The sequence below is a fragment of the Schistocerca piceifrons genome, chromosome 11 (genome assembly GCF_021461385.2).
Source record: "Schistocerca piceifrons isolate TAMUIC-IGC-003096 chromosome 11, iqSchPice1.1, whole genome shotgun sequence".
Classification (NCBI taxonomy): Eukaryota; Metazoa; Arthropoda; class Insecta; order Orthoptera; family Acrididae; genus Schistocerca; species Schistocerca piceifrons.
Window position 1 is genome coordinate 1,225,573 of NC_060148.1, and position 18,360 is coordinate 1,243,932.

An 18,360-nucleotide genomic window follows, 5' to 3' on the forward strand; every position below is an offset into this window, starting at 1 on the left:
TATGATATTGCATTACACATCAGTAATTCATTTAATTTGAGCCATTAGGAGAAACACCGTGTCCGGCAATCACTAGTTCTGACGACAGTAGCATTCCGCACTTCCTGTCGATCGTGCACAGTTCAATTGAATTATTGCAATTGCTCGAAAGTTATTAAATGTCAGTATTAAAGAGCTACACAGTTGTCTGTTAGCGTATTTTACTTAAAGAATGTGCACGGCCGTGTGCACTCAGAGTGCACTGGATGCAGGCCTTACTTGTAATCTTTCAGATTGCGAACTGCCAATTTTGAGTGATATCCGTGTGCTTACGGGCAGACTTGAAAAAACTTATTATGTAAAGTAGATTATGCTTTAAAAATTAGATAGCTTGGATGTTACTATTTTAGATGAACTACAAAAGCTAGTGTTGTTTTGGCTGATAGAAAATGTAGATGATGAGAAATTTAGAAAAATATGTGGACACTAACATTTTTACAGGATGTGACTCTCGTCATTTATGTTTTTGTTGTGTTGTGGTCTTCAGTCCTGAGACTGGTTTGATGCAGCTCTCCATGCTACTCTATCCTGTGCAAGCTTCTTCATCTCCCAGTACCTACTGCAACCTACATCCTTCTGAATCTGCTTAGTGTATTCATCTCTTGGTCTCCCTCTACGATTTTTACCCTCCACGCTGCCCTCCAATGCTAAATTTGTGATCCCTTGATGCCTCAAAACATGTCCTACCAACCGAACCGTTCTTTTAGTCAAGTTGTGCCACAAACTTCTCTTCTCCCCAATCCTATTCAATACCTCCTCATTAGTTATGTGATCTACCCATCTAATCTTCAGCATTCTTCTGTAGCACCACATTTCGAAACCTTCTATTCTCTTCTTGTTCAAACTATTTATCGTCCATGTTTCACTTCCATACATGGCTACACTCCATACAAATACTTTCAGAAATGACTTCCTGACACTTAAATCTGTACTCGATGTTAACAAATTTCTCTTCTTCAGAAACGCTTTCCTTGCCATTGCCAGTCTACATTTTATATCCTCTCTACTTCGACCATCATCAGTTATTTTGCTCCCCAAATAGCAAAACTCCTTTACTACTTTAAGTGTCTCATTTCCTAATCTAATCCCCTCAGCATCACCCGATTTAATGTGACTACATTCCATTATCCTCGTTTTGCTTTTGTTGATGTTCATCTTATATCCTCCTTTCAAGACACTGTCCATTCCGTTCAACTGCTCTTCCAAGTCCTTTGCTGTCTCTGACAGAATTACAATGTCATCGGCGAACCTCAAAGTTTTTATTTCTTCTCCATGGATTTTAATACCTACTCCGAATTTTTCTTTTGTTTCCTTTACTGCTTGCTCAATATACAGATTGAATAGCATCGTGGAGAGGCTACAACCCTGTCGCACTCCTTTCCCAACCACTGCTTCCCTTTCATGTCCTTCAACACTTATAACTGCCATCTGGTTTCTGTACAAATTGTAAATAGCCTTTCACTCCCTGTATTTTACCCCTGCCACCTTCAGAATTTGAAAGAGAGTATTCCAGTTAACGTTGTCAAAAGCTTTCTCTAAGTCTACAAATGCTAGAAACGTAGGTTTGCCTTTCCTTAATCTTTCTTCTAAGATAAGTCGTAAGGTTAGTATTGCCTCACGTTCCAACATTTCTACGGAATCCAAACTGATCTTCCCCGAGGTCCGCTTCACCAGTTTTTCCATTCGTCTGTAAAGAATTCGCGTTAGTATTTTGCAGCTGTGACTTATTAAACTGATAGTTCGGTAATTTTCACATCTGTCAACACCTGCTTTCTTTGGGATTGGAATTATTATATTCTTCTTGAAGTCTGTGGGTATTTCACCTGTCTCATACATCTTGCTCACCAGATGGTAGAGTTTTGTCATAACTGGCTCTCCCAAGGCCATCAGTAGCTCTAATGGAATGTTGTCTACTCCTGGGGCTTTGTTTCGACTCAGGTCTTTCAGTGCTCTGTCAAACTCTTCACGCATTATCTTATCTCCCATTTCATCTTCATCTACATCCTCTTCCATTTCCATAATATTGTCCTCAAGTACATCGCCCTTGTATAAACCCTCTATATACTCCTTCCACCTTTCTGCTTTCCCTTCTTTGCTTAGAACTGGGTTTCCATCTGAGCTCTTGATATTCATACAAGTGGTTCTCTTCTCTCCAAAGGTCTCTTTAATTTTCCTGTAGGCAGTATCTACCTTACCCCTAGTGAGACAAGCCTCTACATCCTTACAATTGTCCTCTAGCCATCCCTGCTTAGCCATTTTGCGCTTCCTGTCGATCTCATTTTTGAGACGTTTGTATTCCTTTTTGCCTGCTTCATTTACTGCATTTTTATATTTTCTCCTTTCATCAATTAAATTCAATATTTCTTCCGTTACCCAAGGATTTCTATTAGCCCTCGTCTTTTTACCTACTTGATCCTCTGCTACCTTCACTACTTCATCCCTCAGAGCTACCCATTCTTCTTCTACTGTATTTCTTTCCCCCATTCCTGTCAATTGTTCCCTTATGCTCTCCCTGAAACTCTCTACAACCTCCGGTTCTTTCAATTTATCCAGGTCCCATCTCCTTAAATTCCCGCCTTTTTGCAGTTTCTTCAGTTTCAATCTGCAGTTCATAACCAATAGATTGTTGTCAGAATCCACATCTGCCCCTGGAAATGTCTTACAATTTAAAACCTGGTTCCTAAATCTCTGTCTTACCATTATATAATCTATCTGAAACCTGTCAGTATCTCCAGGCTTCTTCCATGTATACAGCCTTCTTTCATGATTCTTGAACCAAGTGTTAGCTATGATTAAGTTATGCTCTGTGCAAAATTCTACAAGGCGGCTTCCTCTTTCATTTCTTCCCCCCAATCCATATTCACCTACTAAGTTTCCTTCTCTCCCTTTTCCTACTGACGAATTCCAGTCACCCATGACTATTAAATTTTCGTCTCCCTTCACTACCTGAATAATTTCTTTTATCTCGTCATACATTTCATCAATTTCTTCATCATCTGCAGAGCTAGTTGGCATATAAACTTGTACTACCGTAGTAGGCATGGGCTTTGTGTCTATCTTGGCCACAATAATGCGTTCACTATGCTGTTTGTATTAGCTAACCCGCACTCCTATTTTTTTTTATTCGTTATTAAACCTACTCCTGCATTACCCCTATTTGATTTTGTATTTATAACCCTGTAATCACCTGACCAAAAGTCTTGTTCCACCTGCCACCGAACTTCACTAATTCGCACTATATATAACTTTAACCTATCCATTTCCCTTTTTAAATTTTCTAACCTACCTGCCCGATTAAGGGATCTGACATTCCATGCTCCGATCCGTAAAATGCCAGTTTTCTTTCTCCTGATAACTACGTCCTCTTGAGTAGTCCCCGCCCGGAGATCCGAATGGGGGACTATTTTACCTCCGGAATATTTTACCCAAGAGGACGCCATCATCATTTAATCATACAGTAAAGCTGCATGTCCTCGGGAAAAATTACGGCTGTAGTTTCCCCTTCCTTTCAGCCGTTCGCAGTACCAGCACAGCAAGGCCGTTTTGGTTAATGTTACAAGGCCAGATCAGTCAATCATCCAGACTATTGCCCCTGCAACTACTGAAAAGGCTGCTGCCCCTCTTCAGGAACCACATGTTTGTCTGGCCTCTCAACAGATACCCCTCCGTTGTGGTTGCACCTATGGTACGGCCATCTGTATCGCTGAGGCACGCAAGCCTCCCCACTAACGGCAAGGTCCATGGTTAATGGGGGGTCGTCATTTATATGTATTGCAAATTAGGCTAAATTATGTGAAATTATTTGTTAGTTAATGAATTTGTACTGTATGTGATATTAACTGGAAAATTAAGGTAACAAAGGTTAGTAGTTCAGATTTGCTGTGTAACATTGGTTACAACATACATTGGTGATAGAAAATTAGGCTTCGTACGAACTTAAAAGTTTAATTATTTTAAAGGTAACTAGTTTTAGGTAATTTAAAATGCATTTAAGGGACGGTGGAACTGTTAGTTTTCAAATAGTATGTCGCTATATGGGATTAAGGTGATTATGTCACAAAGTTTTGCACATATTGAACTAAAGTGTTAACTTCATTTAACTGTAACTCTTAGTTAAAGTGATTTATAGCAAAAATAGCTACTGACAATACTCTTAGAATTGGCGTAGGTGAAATGAATGCCTGAACAATAAATGTAAATGGCGGCAAAGCTGAATTGTGTTTTTGGAATATCAGAATGTGCACCACATATTACTTGCATAACAGTATTGAAAATATGGCAAAAAATTAGAGAGAGAAAATAAAGATATTATTAGCTGAAGTCAAAAACTCGACAGGCGGGGACGAATCGCCGTGCCAAACAAACGAGGTAGCTCGGAAAATTACTACCCGAACGTGCGTAACCTGTACCGAGTAGGACCGTCGGGGGATGTCCAACGTATACGTAGGGCGACGACACGAACGGTGACGAGTGCGTCTGACACTCGAGAGAGGGCTTCACCCAAATCGGAGGACATTCGGTGATACGTGCAGACCATCCCGCCAAAGCTGGCTTAAGAAGTTACGAAACTGAAGAGAAATTAGAAATGGACTTCAGCTCCAGGTGTATCACTCCCAAAGAGATTGCAAACGTGAGACGAGACTCGTTACGGCGAACGTTCAGCAGTCCTCCTTCCTGTGAATAGATTGGAAGGTAATCTGGATATGTTGTGCAGTGGCAACCAACCCCTTCCGTGCTCTTTGTAGTGGTTTATAGAATATACAGGCAGTTTGAAAGAGACTTGTCACCTTTTCCTAAAGGAGATAGTATTAGTCTACAACGATATGTCTACAAATTGATAAGTGTCAAGATATATGCCGATACGTCCTCTCGTTCCCACGCGTCTCACATAGGAGAAGACGCTACAGGCAGTGCCTCATGTCTTCTGGCCCTCACTTGCCGTGAATCACGAACTCTTCGGAATACGTCCGAATCTGTTCTGATCGCACCGGTCACATGCTTCCGTAAGGTATCTGTTGATGGGTCGTGCGTACACTGGTGCCTTTAAACGTCCCCGTATCCAGAAATCTGACAGATTCGAGGTTGCAAACGGGAAGGCCGTGCTATCGGATCACCTCGAGCGATCCGTCTTTCGCGGAACGGAGCAGTGAGATAGTCCCTCACAGATGGAGTGACACACTGTCGCGCGTGATCCGCAGTCGTCTTCCTGCAAGAGCGATTTTCCCCGGTAGCGGTGGTAATTTGTTGTGCAGAAATCGGTGCCAGTCAATCTGTCCGGTGAAGTACGTCACCAACAGTTTGTCCCCTACGTCGATACCGAAGCTTTTGCGACGTCTCGACTGCGATTGACGGCACGAGGATTTATGACTGCCCACACGTGCGTATAGTGGTAATTTACTGTGCCGTCTCGTGTGAATCTTGCCTCGTCTGCAAATAAAATTCGGGCTGTGTATTGCACATCCTCAATTGCCCGTATCTCAGTCGATATAGTTTTCCAGACATATAATTACAGGAACTTTTCTTCTCGTTTTGACCAGTATGCCTCCTGTAGGAATATGTGATCTTTTGCCATTAAACATTGTAAATGAAATAATTGCCTTCACTCTTTCTCAGTCAAAAGTCGCACAGAAACTCTACGTGACAGGGTTGTCACGAGACTCGACATCTGTATTGTGTGAGTCGCAGTTGAGAGTACATCCTGTTGTATATCCTGTTGCACCACGTATTAAAGTTTAATTTAAATTAAATTAATAAAAATTAAAATTTCCGTTTGGACTTAGTTTGGTAAGAATGACTGGTTAAATCCTCTGTCTGTATTATAATGAAACTCTTTCTGTGTACTAAATTGTTACTGTAGCAATACGAAGGGGTTCGGCACATACTGGTCTTCGAAACTTTGTAATACATGGCTCACTGGTACCCAGCGTTTTGCTAGAGTGTGAAACGAGTAATGTGTCACAGTGGCAGTAACTTATATTTGATGCAAACTTAGGCAACTTCCGAACAAACCAGCCACCACTTAACGTGAGACGCAGGAAGGAGAATGTTCCTCGGGACCTGTATGATGCAGCTGCGAAGATATGTAACAATTCAATTATTCCCACAAACGACACAGTGTGCATACACAAGTCTCAAAGGCCTTCTGTGATCCGTCTTCTACTTTACGCTCGTACAACTGAGGATTGTACCCTGCTTACTTGAATTTCTTTTCTGTGTCTTAGGAGGACTTATTTATTCTTCTTTTGTGGTCATGTCATTTGTACCTCTGCTATAAAGAATAAACCTTATACATTTCAGTAATACACTGGGAACTAAAAGTTTTAAACATTTGACAAATTGTATTACCTTACTAAAGTTTGCTCTGTGTAATCGACACTCCTGTGAGTACAGTTGAAGAGTGGAAATAGAAAGGGTTCCGAGTGCTAAATCTCACATTTTTGACGAGGATTAAAAAAAAACACACAGTGAATATCTGTCAAAAAAAATTGAGAAACTATTCTGATACCCCAGAATTCCGAGTCTGTCACCCACCTCGTCACAGCAAAAAATAATGAGACAAATGAGAGAATAAATAATTCGTTAAGAACATTCTAAGTGCCGTACCAGAGAACTGACCGGTTCTAAACGTCAATAAGAAAGTTTCTATTTCAAATGCCATTAACGCAGAGGCTTTACATTCATTTTTAATAATACAAGTACAGAAATAAAGCAGCAATATTTTAATTACAAGGTGCATCAGAAGAGTTTGGTTAGAGGTCTCAGAAAATAAAGGAATCGAGAGGTACGAACAAAATACTTGACTGTCAAAAGTAACCACCATTAGCTACAACATGCTTCTAATATCGGTTGCGAAGCTGTCGGAACTATTCGGGAAATTCTCCTCACAGAATTGCTAGAAACACTGCAGTCACGTGTGGGGGCAGTTTGATGCAGGAAACAAAAAGGGGTCTGCCGCCACCAAATGTGGCAACCTCACACTGACCGAGAAAGTCCAGCGTGCAGTCCTAGCGGATATCCGACGACGGGGGAGCTCAGTGTTCGCAGCGATTCTGTGAGAAACGTTTTCTGACAACTTTATAACTGATTTTGGAAATTTGTCGTTGTGAATAGTGATTACTTTGAAGACAAGGAAAGGTATTTTGTTTTTTGCTCTTATTTCATTTACTTTCTGAGACCATTTCAAATGCACCTTCTAGTACAACTGTAATCAACAAAAAGCACATCTCATTTCTTTTAAACTTTTTGCAAGAGAATAACATAAGTAAATAGAACAAAAAAGTCTCGCTATTGACTTCTGTTTCGTACACAACTCCATTATTGGCATCATGTGTTGCAAAGTTTAATGTAAAGCTACCAGTGCCGTTTAAGTAGAAATGGCAGCACCGTCAACAGGTCTTCCCGTTTCATAACTGACAAACACGACCGGTCCTCAGATGAGACACGGCGCGGTAGACATCCGCCGTGTCTGTTCCTGTGGCGAATACGTTCACATTTTTCCTTCCTCGTGTTTCAGAGTACAGCTTTTTATTTAGCTATTTCAGATAGACGAGTACGAGGCAATTTGATCGTACTGCATTTGCAGATCTTGTGCACCTGCATTGACAGCAATGTTTCAGCAGCAACTTTAAAAGGTCTGTCGTAGGCACTGGTATTACACACTTCCAGTTTACAGCTGTATCTGGGCAAACAATCTCGTGTAAATCTCACAGCCGAGAGGCCTCACTTACGTTTCTCTTCGATCACAAAATCTCTGTCGCAGCTGAAAAAACTGGGCCCGTCGGCGAATACTCGCGTGTCACCTCTCGGAATTATCCCGGGCTAAATGTGGGAGACCTCGATGTGCGGCACTCGGAACTCCTTCGGGAAGCACTGCTCCGTGTAGACACCGCGCACCGTCTAGTGGCGAATGTTCGAAACACTTTCTCCCCGATTTGACACTCGGAACGGGCCCAGGGGCGCACTGTGGAGTACCGAGAACGTGGGAGCACTGAAAATGCATTTTATCGAGAAATGGCACCGGTACGTTATCCACTATCGAACCGGAGATTTGCCAAATGTACAGCCGAGCCTCGCATTTCGGCTCGTCGTAACACCGAGTGTTCCCGAGGTTTCAAGTAGACGTCGAACTCTGACGACTCGTACCGCTAACAGTTTCCAGAATGGAGTGTCGGCGCCGCACATGCTGGGCAACCAGCTGAACCCCGCTTCGACGATGGCGCAGAAGATGTCGGACACGCTGTCGGCGGAGCTGGAGGCGCACGGCAACGCGTACGCACCGGCCGACTCGAGCAACTCGTCGCTGGTGGGGCCGCCGCTGCACTCAAGGGTCATCGCTTCGGTGAGTACTCGCCCCGCCCTGCCTCGCCGGAGGTGCTCTAAAATGCTAGTAGAAAGTTAACAGTCTGCGAATGAAAGTACCCGCATCGGGTTCGACATTTAAGTAGACTATTTACTTAGCGTGTCACAGTTCGAATTTCAGAAAGGTTACTCGACTGAGAATGATATTTGTGCATTCGCTTGCCAAATATTACATCGTAATAATGTACTGCCAGTTAATATTTTCTGTGATCCTTTAAAGCCTTTTGGTTTCATTGATTGTGTTACTCTCTTGTAAATACTTAAGTATATTGTGAAATTGATGTCTTCAAGTGGGCGTCCATTGAAATCGGTATGAAACGTTGAAAATTAGTGCCACACCGTAGTTTGAACCTGGGTCTCCTGCTTAAAAGGCAGATGCTCTGGCCACTGAGCCGTCCGGACACAGTGGTCATCGCAACTACACAGATTACTGTAGTACACCTCCTGCCAGATTCAAATTCTCGACTTATCTGCTCGCTACTAAAGTAGTACCCCTTGCCCATTATCCTTATTACCCGTGCCATTTCGCCGATTCTCGCAAGAATTTAAGCCCGGTGTGCGTCTGCATTAAAGAGATCGTTGGCAGTCTCGTCTTAATTATGTATATATGAGGTGTCTGTTCTTTCGGACACGTCCAAAAGGGCAGACACTGTTTCAGTTGAGAATTTGGGTCTGACGGGAGGTGTGCTAGTGTAGTCCGTGCAGTTGCGACGACCACCGATTCTGGACGGCGTTTAGGTCAGGGCGGCCGCCCAGAAAGCGGGACGCCCGGGTTCGAATTGTTCTTCGAGACAAATTTTCAGTTTAACCCGTCGATTCCAATTGGTGCCCGCGTGCAGCCGATATCTGTAATTTCTTTGTGTCTCTTAATTCGTAATGACTGCCGGATCAGAATGGTGTCTGCTGTTTTGGATATGTCCAAAAGAAGACACTACATACTATTATTATTTATTTGGTTTATCTCGTGATTTTAAATTTTTATATAAACTCTTATTAAATATGTAGTACAGAAACAAACATATTATAAAAACCACGCACTCATATATTTTATAACTGAATATCTAGGTGTTTTAACTAGTCCCCTGATCTTGTTCACTAGACGCAGTCCATCGAGTCCACCGGGAAATTTTCATAATAATCTCTCCTCGGTGAATTGCTCTGTAGTTTGCGCGATGACCCCGTAGTTGCACGACTGGATGTTCTCTGACCCACGACGGTACGGACAGTCACCACACCTTCTAGCCCACACGGAATCGATTCCAGTCTGTCTGTAGTTTCCTCGGAAGACTGAAACTGTTTACCCATTTTGTAGTATCGGTAATAAGGCGAGAATTTTCTGGGGGAAGCTTCTGCCAAACCTCACTCCGTTTACAACTCCTACCGTACAGAAGAGGCTCGTCTCCTGTCGGTGAGGGTGGTTTCTCGGGTTTAAGTCTGCTGGCAGGTACGTTCTGTAGCTAGCTCTGCAAAAGAGACTTGTGGCTAGTACCACACATTCGGAGCTCTCTTACAGCTGCCGCTTCTCGTTTAATTGACGATCGAGCGGTATTACACCGTACTGCCAGAGACGGGACTGGTGTCAATTTAGTGGTGCCACTAGAGGGCTTCTTTCAGCAGTACATCACTGTAGAAAACTGCACCGTCTGCAAAAAGTCCGATTTCATTATTAATATTGTCTGCGAGGCCATTAATATACGACATTTACGGCGAGGGTCCAGACACACCTCCCTGGGACAAGCCCAAAGTTACTCCTACACCTGACGACAACTGGACTCGGTCGTATTACTCGAGAAGTCTTCGGGCCACTCGCGTAACTGCGAGTAGGCATTTCGCCGACACACACCGGTGAGGTCCCGGTACGGCAATTCCGAAGTCGGTCGTGTACCGTTACGTGACCTCCGAGGATGTGGCAGTAGGCGGGAAATAAAATTTGCAATTTCAAGATTTTAAACATGGCTGCAGCAGCAACTGTTAAAATTCTTCACAATAAAGGATGGCAGCCAAAAACAGTTGCAGGATAGAATTTTTTTTATTAAAATTCTTGACCAAGGTTTCGGTACATATAAACATACCTTCATCAGAAGTACATTTCCTGAATAGAAAGACACATTCATTAGAAAAGCCATATCAACAAAAGTGAGAAACAGAAGCTTAAATAACGGTGAAATTGCTAAAGTAATACAGGCACACAATCTTTAGTACTTACTAAAATTACATCATGCACTGGAGAATAATGAAACAATTATGCCAAAAGGCGTCGTCAGTAATGGAGATGATATTTTAATTACTGACGACGCCTTTTGGCATAATTGTTTCATTATTCTCCAGTGCATGATGTAATTTTAGTAAGTACTAAAGATTGTGTGCCTGTATTACTTTAGCAATTTCACCGTTATTTAAGCTTCTGTTTCTCACTTTCGTTGATATGGCTTTTCTAATGAATGTGTCTTTCTATTCAGGAAATGTACTTCTGATGAAGGTATGTTTATATGTACCGAAACCTTGGTCAAGAATTTTAATAAAAAAATTCTATCCTGCAACTGTTTTTGGCTGCCATCCTTTATTGTGAAAAATTTGCAATGCGATACTCTCGGCGTGCGCACGGAGTTCGACGACGAGAATCACGGCGGCACTGCATGTGTCCGACGCAGGCGCGGTCGGCGGCGGCGGCGAACGGGCAGCCGGGAGGCGGCGGCGGCGGGGCGGCGGCGGCGGCAGCTCCGGGCACGGTGCCGCAGAGCCTGGACCAGCTGCTGGAGCGGCAGTGGGAGCAGGGCAGCCAGTTCCTCATGGAGCAGGCCCAGCACTTCGACAGTGAGTACTCTGACTGTGTATGTAGTGCAGGTTGATAAGGTTTCAGATTAAAAATAAGTAGACGTTGCAGTTGTATTTTGCATTAAAAATTAAATGTTAATTTTAGTTTACCTCCCTATTATAGAACTCTTCTACCTGATACATGCATCTGGCCCCTTACGTAGCACCCGAAGCAATTGTATGGCACGTCTTTCACTGATAGAAACAGTTCATTGTAGAGCTTTATGCCAGTTTATTTCAACCTATTTTGGAACTTACTTAGTCTAATATATTCTAAATATATATTATTTCTGTTCTTTGTTCCACAATCATTGTTAGAGTCTCTGAGAAAATTAATGTCTTTGACTATTTTTTCATCGAGTGGAACCAATTAATATTTTTAATTCTTTGAAATGTGGCCAGTGTAACATTTTTTCAGATAAACACTGTTTTCACACTCGAAGAGTTGCATCGTGATATATTTCTGTAAGTTAAGTAGAGTGGAAGAAAGCTTAATACGAAGAGTGAAATTGTTTCTTACCGACACAGAATAGTCAATTTGTGTAGCGAGTAAATCACTCGTGATGGTGCTCTCTGTGTGCATCCCGTATCAGCTGCGAGTCCAGACTCACTCCTGGTACTCAGATCCACATCGTTTACCTTTTGATTTAGTTTCTGGAGATAGAAGTATGTAGTTTATTTTTGTGTAACCGTTGTGCAACATATCCACTGCTTCTCAGTTCGTCTGTATTCGAATCTGTCATTACGAGGGTCACCGTCGAACAATCTTTTTTGAAACAGAAAGAAAGAGCGGGATAATAAAACACGGGGAAACTATATTACAATATCTACTCGACTACGTGCGGTCGAAAACGTAACACAGTAACTTGTCAAAATACTATCGAGTAGGCAGAACGGGCACTCGTCGTGCTCCTCTCGGTGGAACTGAAGAACACAGTTGGCTGCACAATAGTGTGAGCTCGGTACCTTGCAAGTCGCAGTTATACGAGATCAAAATATTCAGTGTTTACAACTGACTGTGGGAAAAGCCTTTCACAGATTGTAATATAGGTTGTGGCACTTGGATGAAATATTTCTCGGTTTTCATTTTAAATAGTGCAGATACGAAGTGGGACACACAGATCGACATCTGGATATCTGTTATTAAGTTCCTCAGGGAAGCAGTTTTGATACACTTCAAGAGCTTGAAATTTTTTCCTAATTTTAAAAAATATGGACAACAGTTGTTAAATGAAAAAACCGTTTCCACAGGAAAGCCTTACCGAGTCACACGTTACTGTGTCTCTTCCCTTTTTGCATTGTATGGGCCGCACTCTTTGCAGGTTTGCCCTTACTTGATAGCAGGTCGGGTGTTTCGTGTCGTCTGCACGTACGACTACCGGTCACCAGTTTGCTACTCTCGGATCATACTTGTAGGCAGGTGTCTTGTAATTGGCTTCTGTATCTGTATACAGTGGAAACTCGCTTTTACGCTATTCTAGGGACGTCAGAAAAATGGTGTTGTATGGCAGAGAATGTAAAATGTGGGCTTTTTGAGCAGTAAAGGTTCCTTATATTATCCCCTCTTGCAATTTCATAGTTTACGTATGATGTATGTATAGAATAGGCATCAAAATATTCGTCAGCATATTGTTTGTAATCCAATAATGACTATCTGAATTTCTACTGTGTTTACAAGCTGATGTAACTGGAACACAAAACTGTCTGTGAAGTAGAAGTGTTTTATTTAATTTTATTAATCGTAATCGATGTTTTCAAGAAGCCTGCTGTTGGGTCAGTCTCTATTTAAGAATAATAGCACTGTACCAGTTACATATTTTTTCCTGCTCAGTGTGGTGCTTCTCGAGAATTTATTCTCGTTGTCGAGTGCAAATATTTACGTAAGTCTTACATGTAATGTGTGCGTACGTGCTGTTCTTCGATGTTTTTGTAAGTGTGAAGAGATATGTAACAGTTGCAGTATTTCATTATTTAACACTGAAACACTGGGGCAGACAAAAAGTACAAAGGCTGCTCGCCTTCCCGCTTGCCGAAGCCTAGACCGGCCGTCGAGGTCGCCGGGTCTCTTCCCGTTCGAGAATGTTTGACGTATTGAGGGCACCATTCTCCGACCGGCTGAGAATTTTGATGTTCTAAAATGCCAGTTGAACAGCATTTGTCACGATAACCCCCAGGAGGACATCTGGCTTCTCTGTTAATTAATGCCAAACCGAATACCTGCTTGCATAAGGACCAGGGTGAATGCATTATTGACTAGCTCAATTTGCGAAGTTCTTTCTCTTCAATAAATCGTCCAGTGTTTCTGAAACTGTATCACGTATTCGTCTACACGTGTATATCACATATACCAATTTCCGTCCGATTCAGATAATTCCTTCGCGGTGCATCTTTTTTAGTGTATACCGTCCGTAAAGGACGGCACCGTGAGGGCTGCGACTGACAGTTCAGTAAAAATAAAACAGTTTTCTGAAGCAGTCACTTATTTAGTGTATCACGAAGCATTTTTACAGTTCACACTGTCGACTTCATTCCGGTGCAGAATCACACAGGTACGTGCCTCGTACCGGTGAGGAGCACAGATGTCTTTTCAAAGTAGAAGTTACGAGACGAAACAGTCGGCCAGTATGTACTGGCAGGAGGTAAAACTTCTAGTACCGGCACTAAATGCACATTAAGAAACTGGAAACTGTCCTAGCTTTGGGAACAGTCAGCTCGTTCTTCGGGAAGGAATCGGGAACAGTTTTCCTCCCTGTCATCTCCCAGTGTCTCTAACTTACCACTTCGTGTCCTTCCCTCCAAACTGAGAAATGAACATAGAGTTCCTTTCGTGTGCTTCTGTGGGCAGTATTGAGGAGGACCGGTCGGCTATTCCGTCACACGTATTTATAGTTTCTCAGTTTTGTCCGTTTCGTTTTTTAAATCTGCATTTGCAGTTTGTCATTTCTTTGTATCCCTTTCATTTTCCATTATTCTACCTTACAAAATGCTAATGTAGTTTCAGATACGAGAACCGGTTTAGTGTAAAGAAAAGGACACGAATACCACGTAACTGTTAAAGAATAAAGTGGGTCGGGCCGTACCGTTTCTTCGGCGACGGTACGAAATTGTCTGCCACGTAACCTCCGGCGCCCGACTACGTGGAGATGTGACGGGGAGTGTTGTGTTGTGTTGCAGTCGCCAGCCTGCTGTCGTGCCTGCACCAGCTGCGTGCCGAGAACCTGCGCCTGGAGGAGCACGTGAGCTCGCTGCTGCAGCGCCGCGACCACCTGCTGGCCGTCAACGCCCGCCTCGCCATCCCGCTCGCTTCGCAGCCACCGGCGCAGGGTGAGGACGCACACAGCTCGCGGTCGCTGCCGCTGTCAGTGCCGCCGCTGTCCCAGAGCCGGTAGACTAGCCGCGAGTCCTCGTCGATTTCCACCGTATCCGACTACGGACTATTGTCCGAACTACGTACCTGCCTGACAGGTATAATGTCGAGAGCTCCGACGTCGAGAATGCTAGTTTCTTTTTCCCAGTGACGACTTCCTCTCGAGTAGTCCCTGTCCGGAGGTCCGACAGGGGGCCGTCCGACTTCCGAAATATTAGTCTCGAGGATACCGTCGTCAGTAATCCGTATGGCTGAGCTTCACGTCCTCGGAAAAAGTGACGGCTGCGGTTTCCCGTCCCTTTCGGCAGTCCACAGTCCCGGCATACCGAGAGTGCGTCGGCCGATGTTGACGTGCCGCGTCGGTCGACCGCCGGGACTGTCGTCACTGCGACTACCGGGTCTGTGGTGTCCACAGTCTGTGGGTCGGTGGGTGGGGACCGTCGGTAGACTCTCTGAAAAAGTGTCGCTGTCACTCGCACTTGTCTGTGGATTCAATTTTTTTCTGCACCTGGGCCACTTTTCGAGATACTGAAATACTTCACAAGAAAAGTTTTTAGAAAAAATAGCTAGCAAAACAGCCGAAAGAAGCTGCTTGTTTGCTCTTTCGTCTGAACGGTACAGCAGCACGTTAAGTGAATGCGGCCTGGGGATTCCTTCGAAAAAATGATTGTCCAGTGGTTTCTTGTGTTCCTCGTATACTCGACCTGGCGTGTAGCAACTTCGAGCTCCTCTTGCTGGCAGTACGTCGTCGATTTGGGCCACTGTTACATTGGCAGTCTTCTGGTGGTGAAAATGGGTTCCTAACTAAAGGCACGTTTGTAGCAGCTGCAGAATTGTGGCACCAATACTGTATAAAGTGTGTGTGACGGCACCGAGAAATGACACTAGTTTCTAATAATTTGTAAAAAAAAAGGACGATACCTTAGAACCTGAACGGATCTCGTAGTGAGCTGAAATAGGAGGGGACGGACAGATGTACAGAAAGTCACACCCGCACTGACAGACGAGGATATTGCGCCAGTTGTAGAGGTGGCAGAATATCTCTACGGATGAGGGTATGGGGCGTACTCTTCACTTTGGGAAATCAGTTAGAGGTAGTCGGAGCTCCGACACGGTACACGACACAGTTTCGTACAGTCGCGGGCGATTCCAATTGACGGTGCGGGTGTACGTCGTACCCTAGTCGGCACTCGACAGAGGAGCGGCGAGTCTGTCTGCGGAGTAGGGGGAGTTTGTCCCGGCATCGAGAGGCAGACGAGTTGGAAATAGGTGACAGCCGGTAACCCGGGGATACTTTTACCTAGCCGGGTGGAGTGAGGCCTCGAGAAGTAGCAGTAGAGAACATTTTGACTGTTGCGGAACTTCTCGTGCATTTAATAGCTGCCACAGACGTGTGACAGTGTTGACGAGCTTATCTCGCAAACAGACCGGGCGTGACGGTATCGGCCACTGGGCGTGCTCCCGACGGTGAACGGGAGTTTAAGTTACGGCTCGGGTAGATCTGGGAAAGGTACTGTCCATTTCTGAACTAGACTAGATCTGGTGGATGCACCGGTTATATATACCGTAAATTTGTGCCGAAATATATGGTACGTGCCAGTGTACAGATTACGTATATGTGGAAACTGGTGAACGATTCGGGATCGGAATGACAGCCAGCCGCCATTGCTCGTTAAGAAAGTTGGTGCCCAGGTTTTGCACCCTTATGAGGTATATACGTGCAGATGTTTAGCATCCATGTTACCCCGCACTGTATTTAACTACCGTTTCATTTGTCGCCATGTCCTCCCACGACGTACCGGCTCCCCCGGACTCCGAAGATGTGACTCGCCCTCCGACACGTCCTCGTGCGACACACTCCTCGACTTAAACTTTACCCCACCCAAAAACTTCACTGAGCCACTTTGGGTTGGCTTATAATTTTCCAAACTGCTCGGGCACTTTGATGTGTCCGTAGAACGCTATCCTTCTTTCTGTAATTTTCTCTCTAATTTTTTGTACACAATTGTAGACTTCTGTTTCCTAATATCTGCAGATATTCTTTCCTTTCATTGTCTTTTTATACATTTTTTTATTTATTATTTCTCAATTGTATTTTTACTTCCACCTCCTTTTCTTGTAGTTTTTAACTGCACTATTCCCTTCCTGTAACCTGCTTGTACTTTTCAGCCTGTGGGTGGAAGCAGGCTCAGTGCTTACCAGTGTACTACGAAGGCACACTCAAAAGAAATGCCTCCGAAATTTTTTTCTGTCGTCGGTATCGGTCGTGCCGCATATTATTCGGCAGACTCTCCCACTTCACCGACACTAGTTGCGAACCCGTAACACTAGTCGGGGTCCGAATTGTAGTGTGTGGTGTGATGTGCTGTAATCGGGTCTCTGACTGCAGTAAACTTCGTCCACACACGGAGCACTGTCTCCTTCGGTACGACAGTGCCGGGCCGTACACATATTCTGCACCGATCCGACACCTCGGGGTCACTGTCGTCTAACATCCTGTCACCTGTCTGCAAAACTTAAAGAACTCGTACGGGGACTTCAGTAGTAACAAAGTCGGCGAGTGGAGGTGAGATCGTGTCTCCTTCGACAGAGTGAAATGTCGTACAGTGACAATATCGACAAACTGGTCTCTGACTGTTAGGAAATGAGTTCGTCATCGGTGTGTTGAGAAATAAATATGTAGACGTGAAGAATGATGATACAGAATGTTAATAAAGATTGTTGTATTATTTAAATAGCTTTAAGATTTTTCACAAGAGAGTTTGGAGGCATTACTTTTCAGCACACACTCACATATTTTACCTCGTGCCCCTCGTCCTCTCCTCTCGACCTCAGCTTTGAGCATCCTGCCCTTCCTTTTTAATCTGCTCTGACCTACCCCTCTCTGGTCCTGTAAGAAGGTACTGACACTCGAGAGGAGTGGGTCCGTACCGTGAAGTGTTATCTGCTCGAATAACTTACGGGAATGCGGCCGGGTGACTGTTTCAAATGCCGATATTTCGACAGATACGCACCGTGTAACTTTTGAGGCAAAACTGCAGCGAGTAAGTGTTCTGTACAGAATTTAAGCAGAAACCTCCATCTCTATTTACTGGTTTACTTGCTAATTTAATCTCTACCGCATTCTTAGATACACTATCTCGTTAGCTGGAAGTACGGAAGTCTCCGTGTCGTTTTCTTCCGTAGGATGACAGTTTGCCGAGAGTGTACCCCTCGAAGTCGATCGGGACCGTGACGGCTATCGTCCCGTAGATAAGGGTCGCTGCGAGTAGGGTCCCTATTCGCGGTCCGTCCCGACGGGGCTCTCGCAGGGTCCGTACTCTTTACAGTTTTGCCTCGAAAATGACAGGGTGTGCCCCTCTCGAATTATCGGCTGTCATCGACTACCTCCCCCGGCCGCATCCCCGGAAGTTATTCGAGCACCGTAAACGCGAGGATAAACTCGAGTCGCGCAGTACTGTGCGCGTTTACGGAAGTACCCAGTTCGCCGTCTCCCGGAGGTGGCGGCCGCGCTCCGCGACGTGGCGGCTCGCTCTGTACCGCCGCGCCTTCTGCCCGCAGTGAACAACGTGCACCCGCAGCACGGCGGGGCGGTGGGGGCGACGCCCGCGCCGGCGCCTCGCCACAACAACAGCTACCTGGCGCCGCAGCACTCGCACCACCACCAGCACCAGCACGCGCACGCCGGGCCGTCGCCCGCGCCCGGTCCGTCGCCGGGGCCGCCGCCCGCGCACCCGGGCATCGTGGAGAACGGTCTGCCCCCGGAGCCGTACCCGCAGCCC

At 44.7% G+C, this 18,360-nt stretch overlaps 1 protein-coding gene across 1 annotated transcript in view; it reads left to right on the top strand.

Annotated features, from left to right (window-relative positions):
• Positions 1-18,312, top strand: part of LOC124720181 (protein AF-17-like) — a gene marked incomplete at its 3' end in the record, with an annotated part of 86,895 nt that extends 68,583 nt beyond the window's left edge. The window contains exons 10-13 of the mRNA XM_047245506.1: positions 8,191-8,377; positions 11,049-11,211; positions 14,386-14,535; positions 18,140-18,312. Of these exons, the coding sequence (XP_047101462.1) occupies positions 8,191-8,377; positions 11,049-11,211; positions 14,386-14,535; positions 18,140-18,312 (673 nt within the window). The remainder of the gene's footprint in view (positions 1-8,190; positions 8,378-11,048; positions 11,212-14,385; positions 14,536-18,139) is intronic.
• Positions 18,313-18,360: the final 48 nt, after the last annotated feature.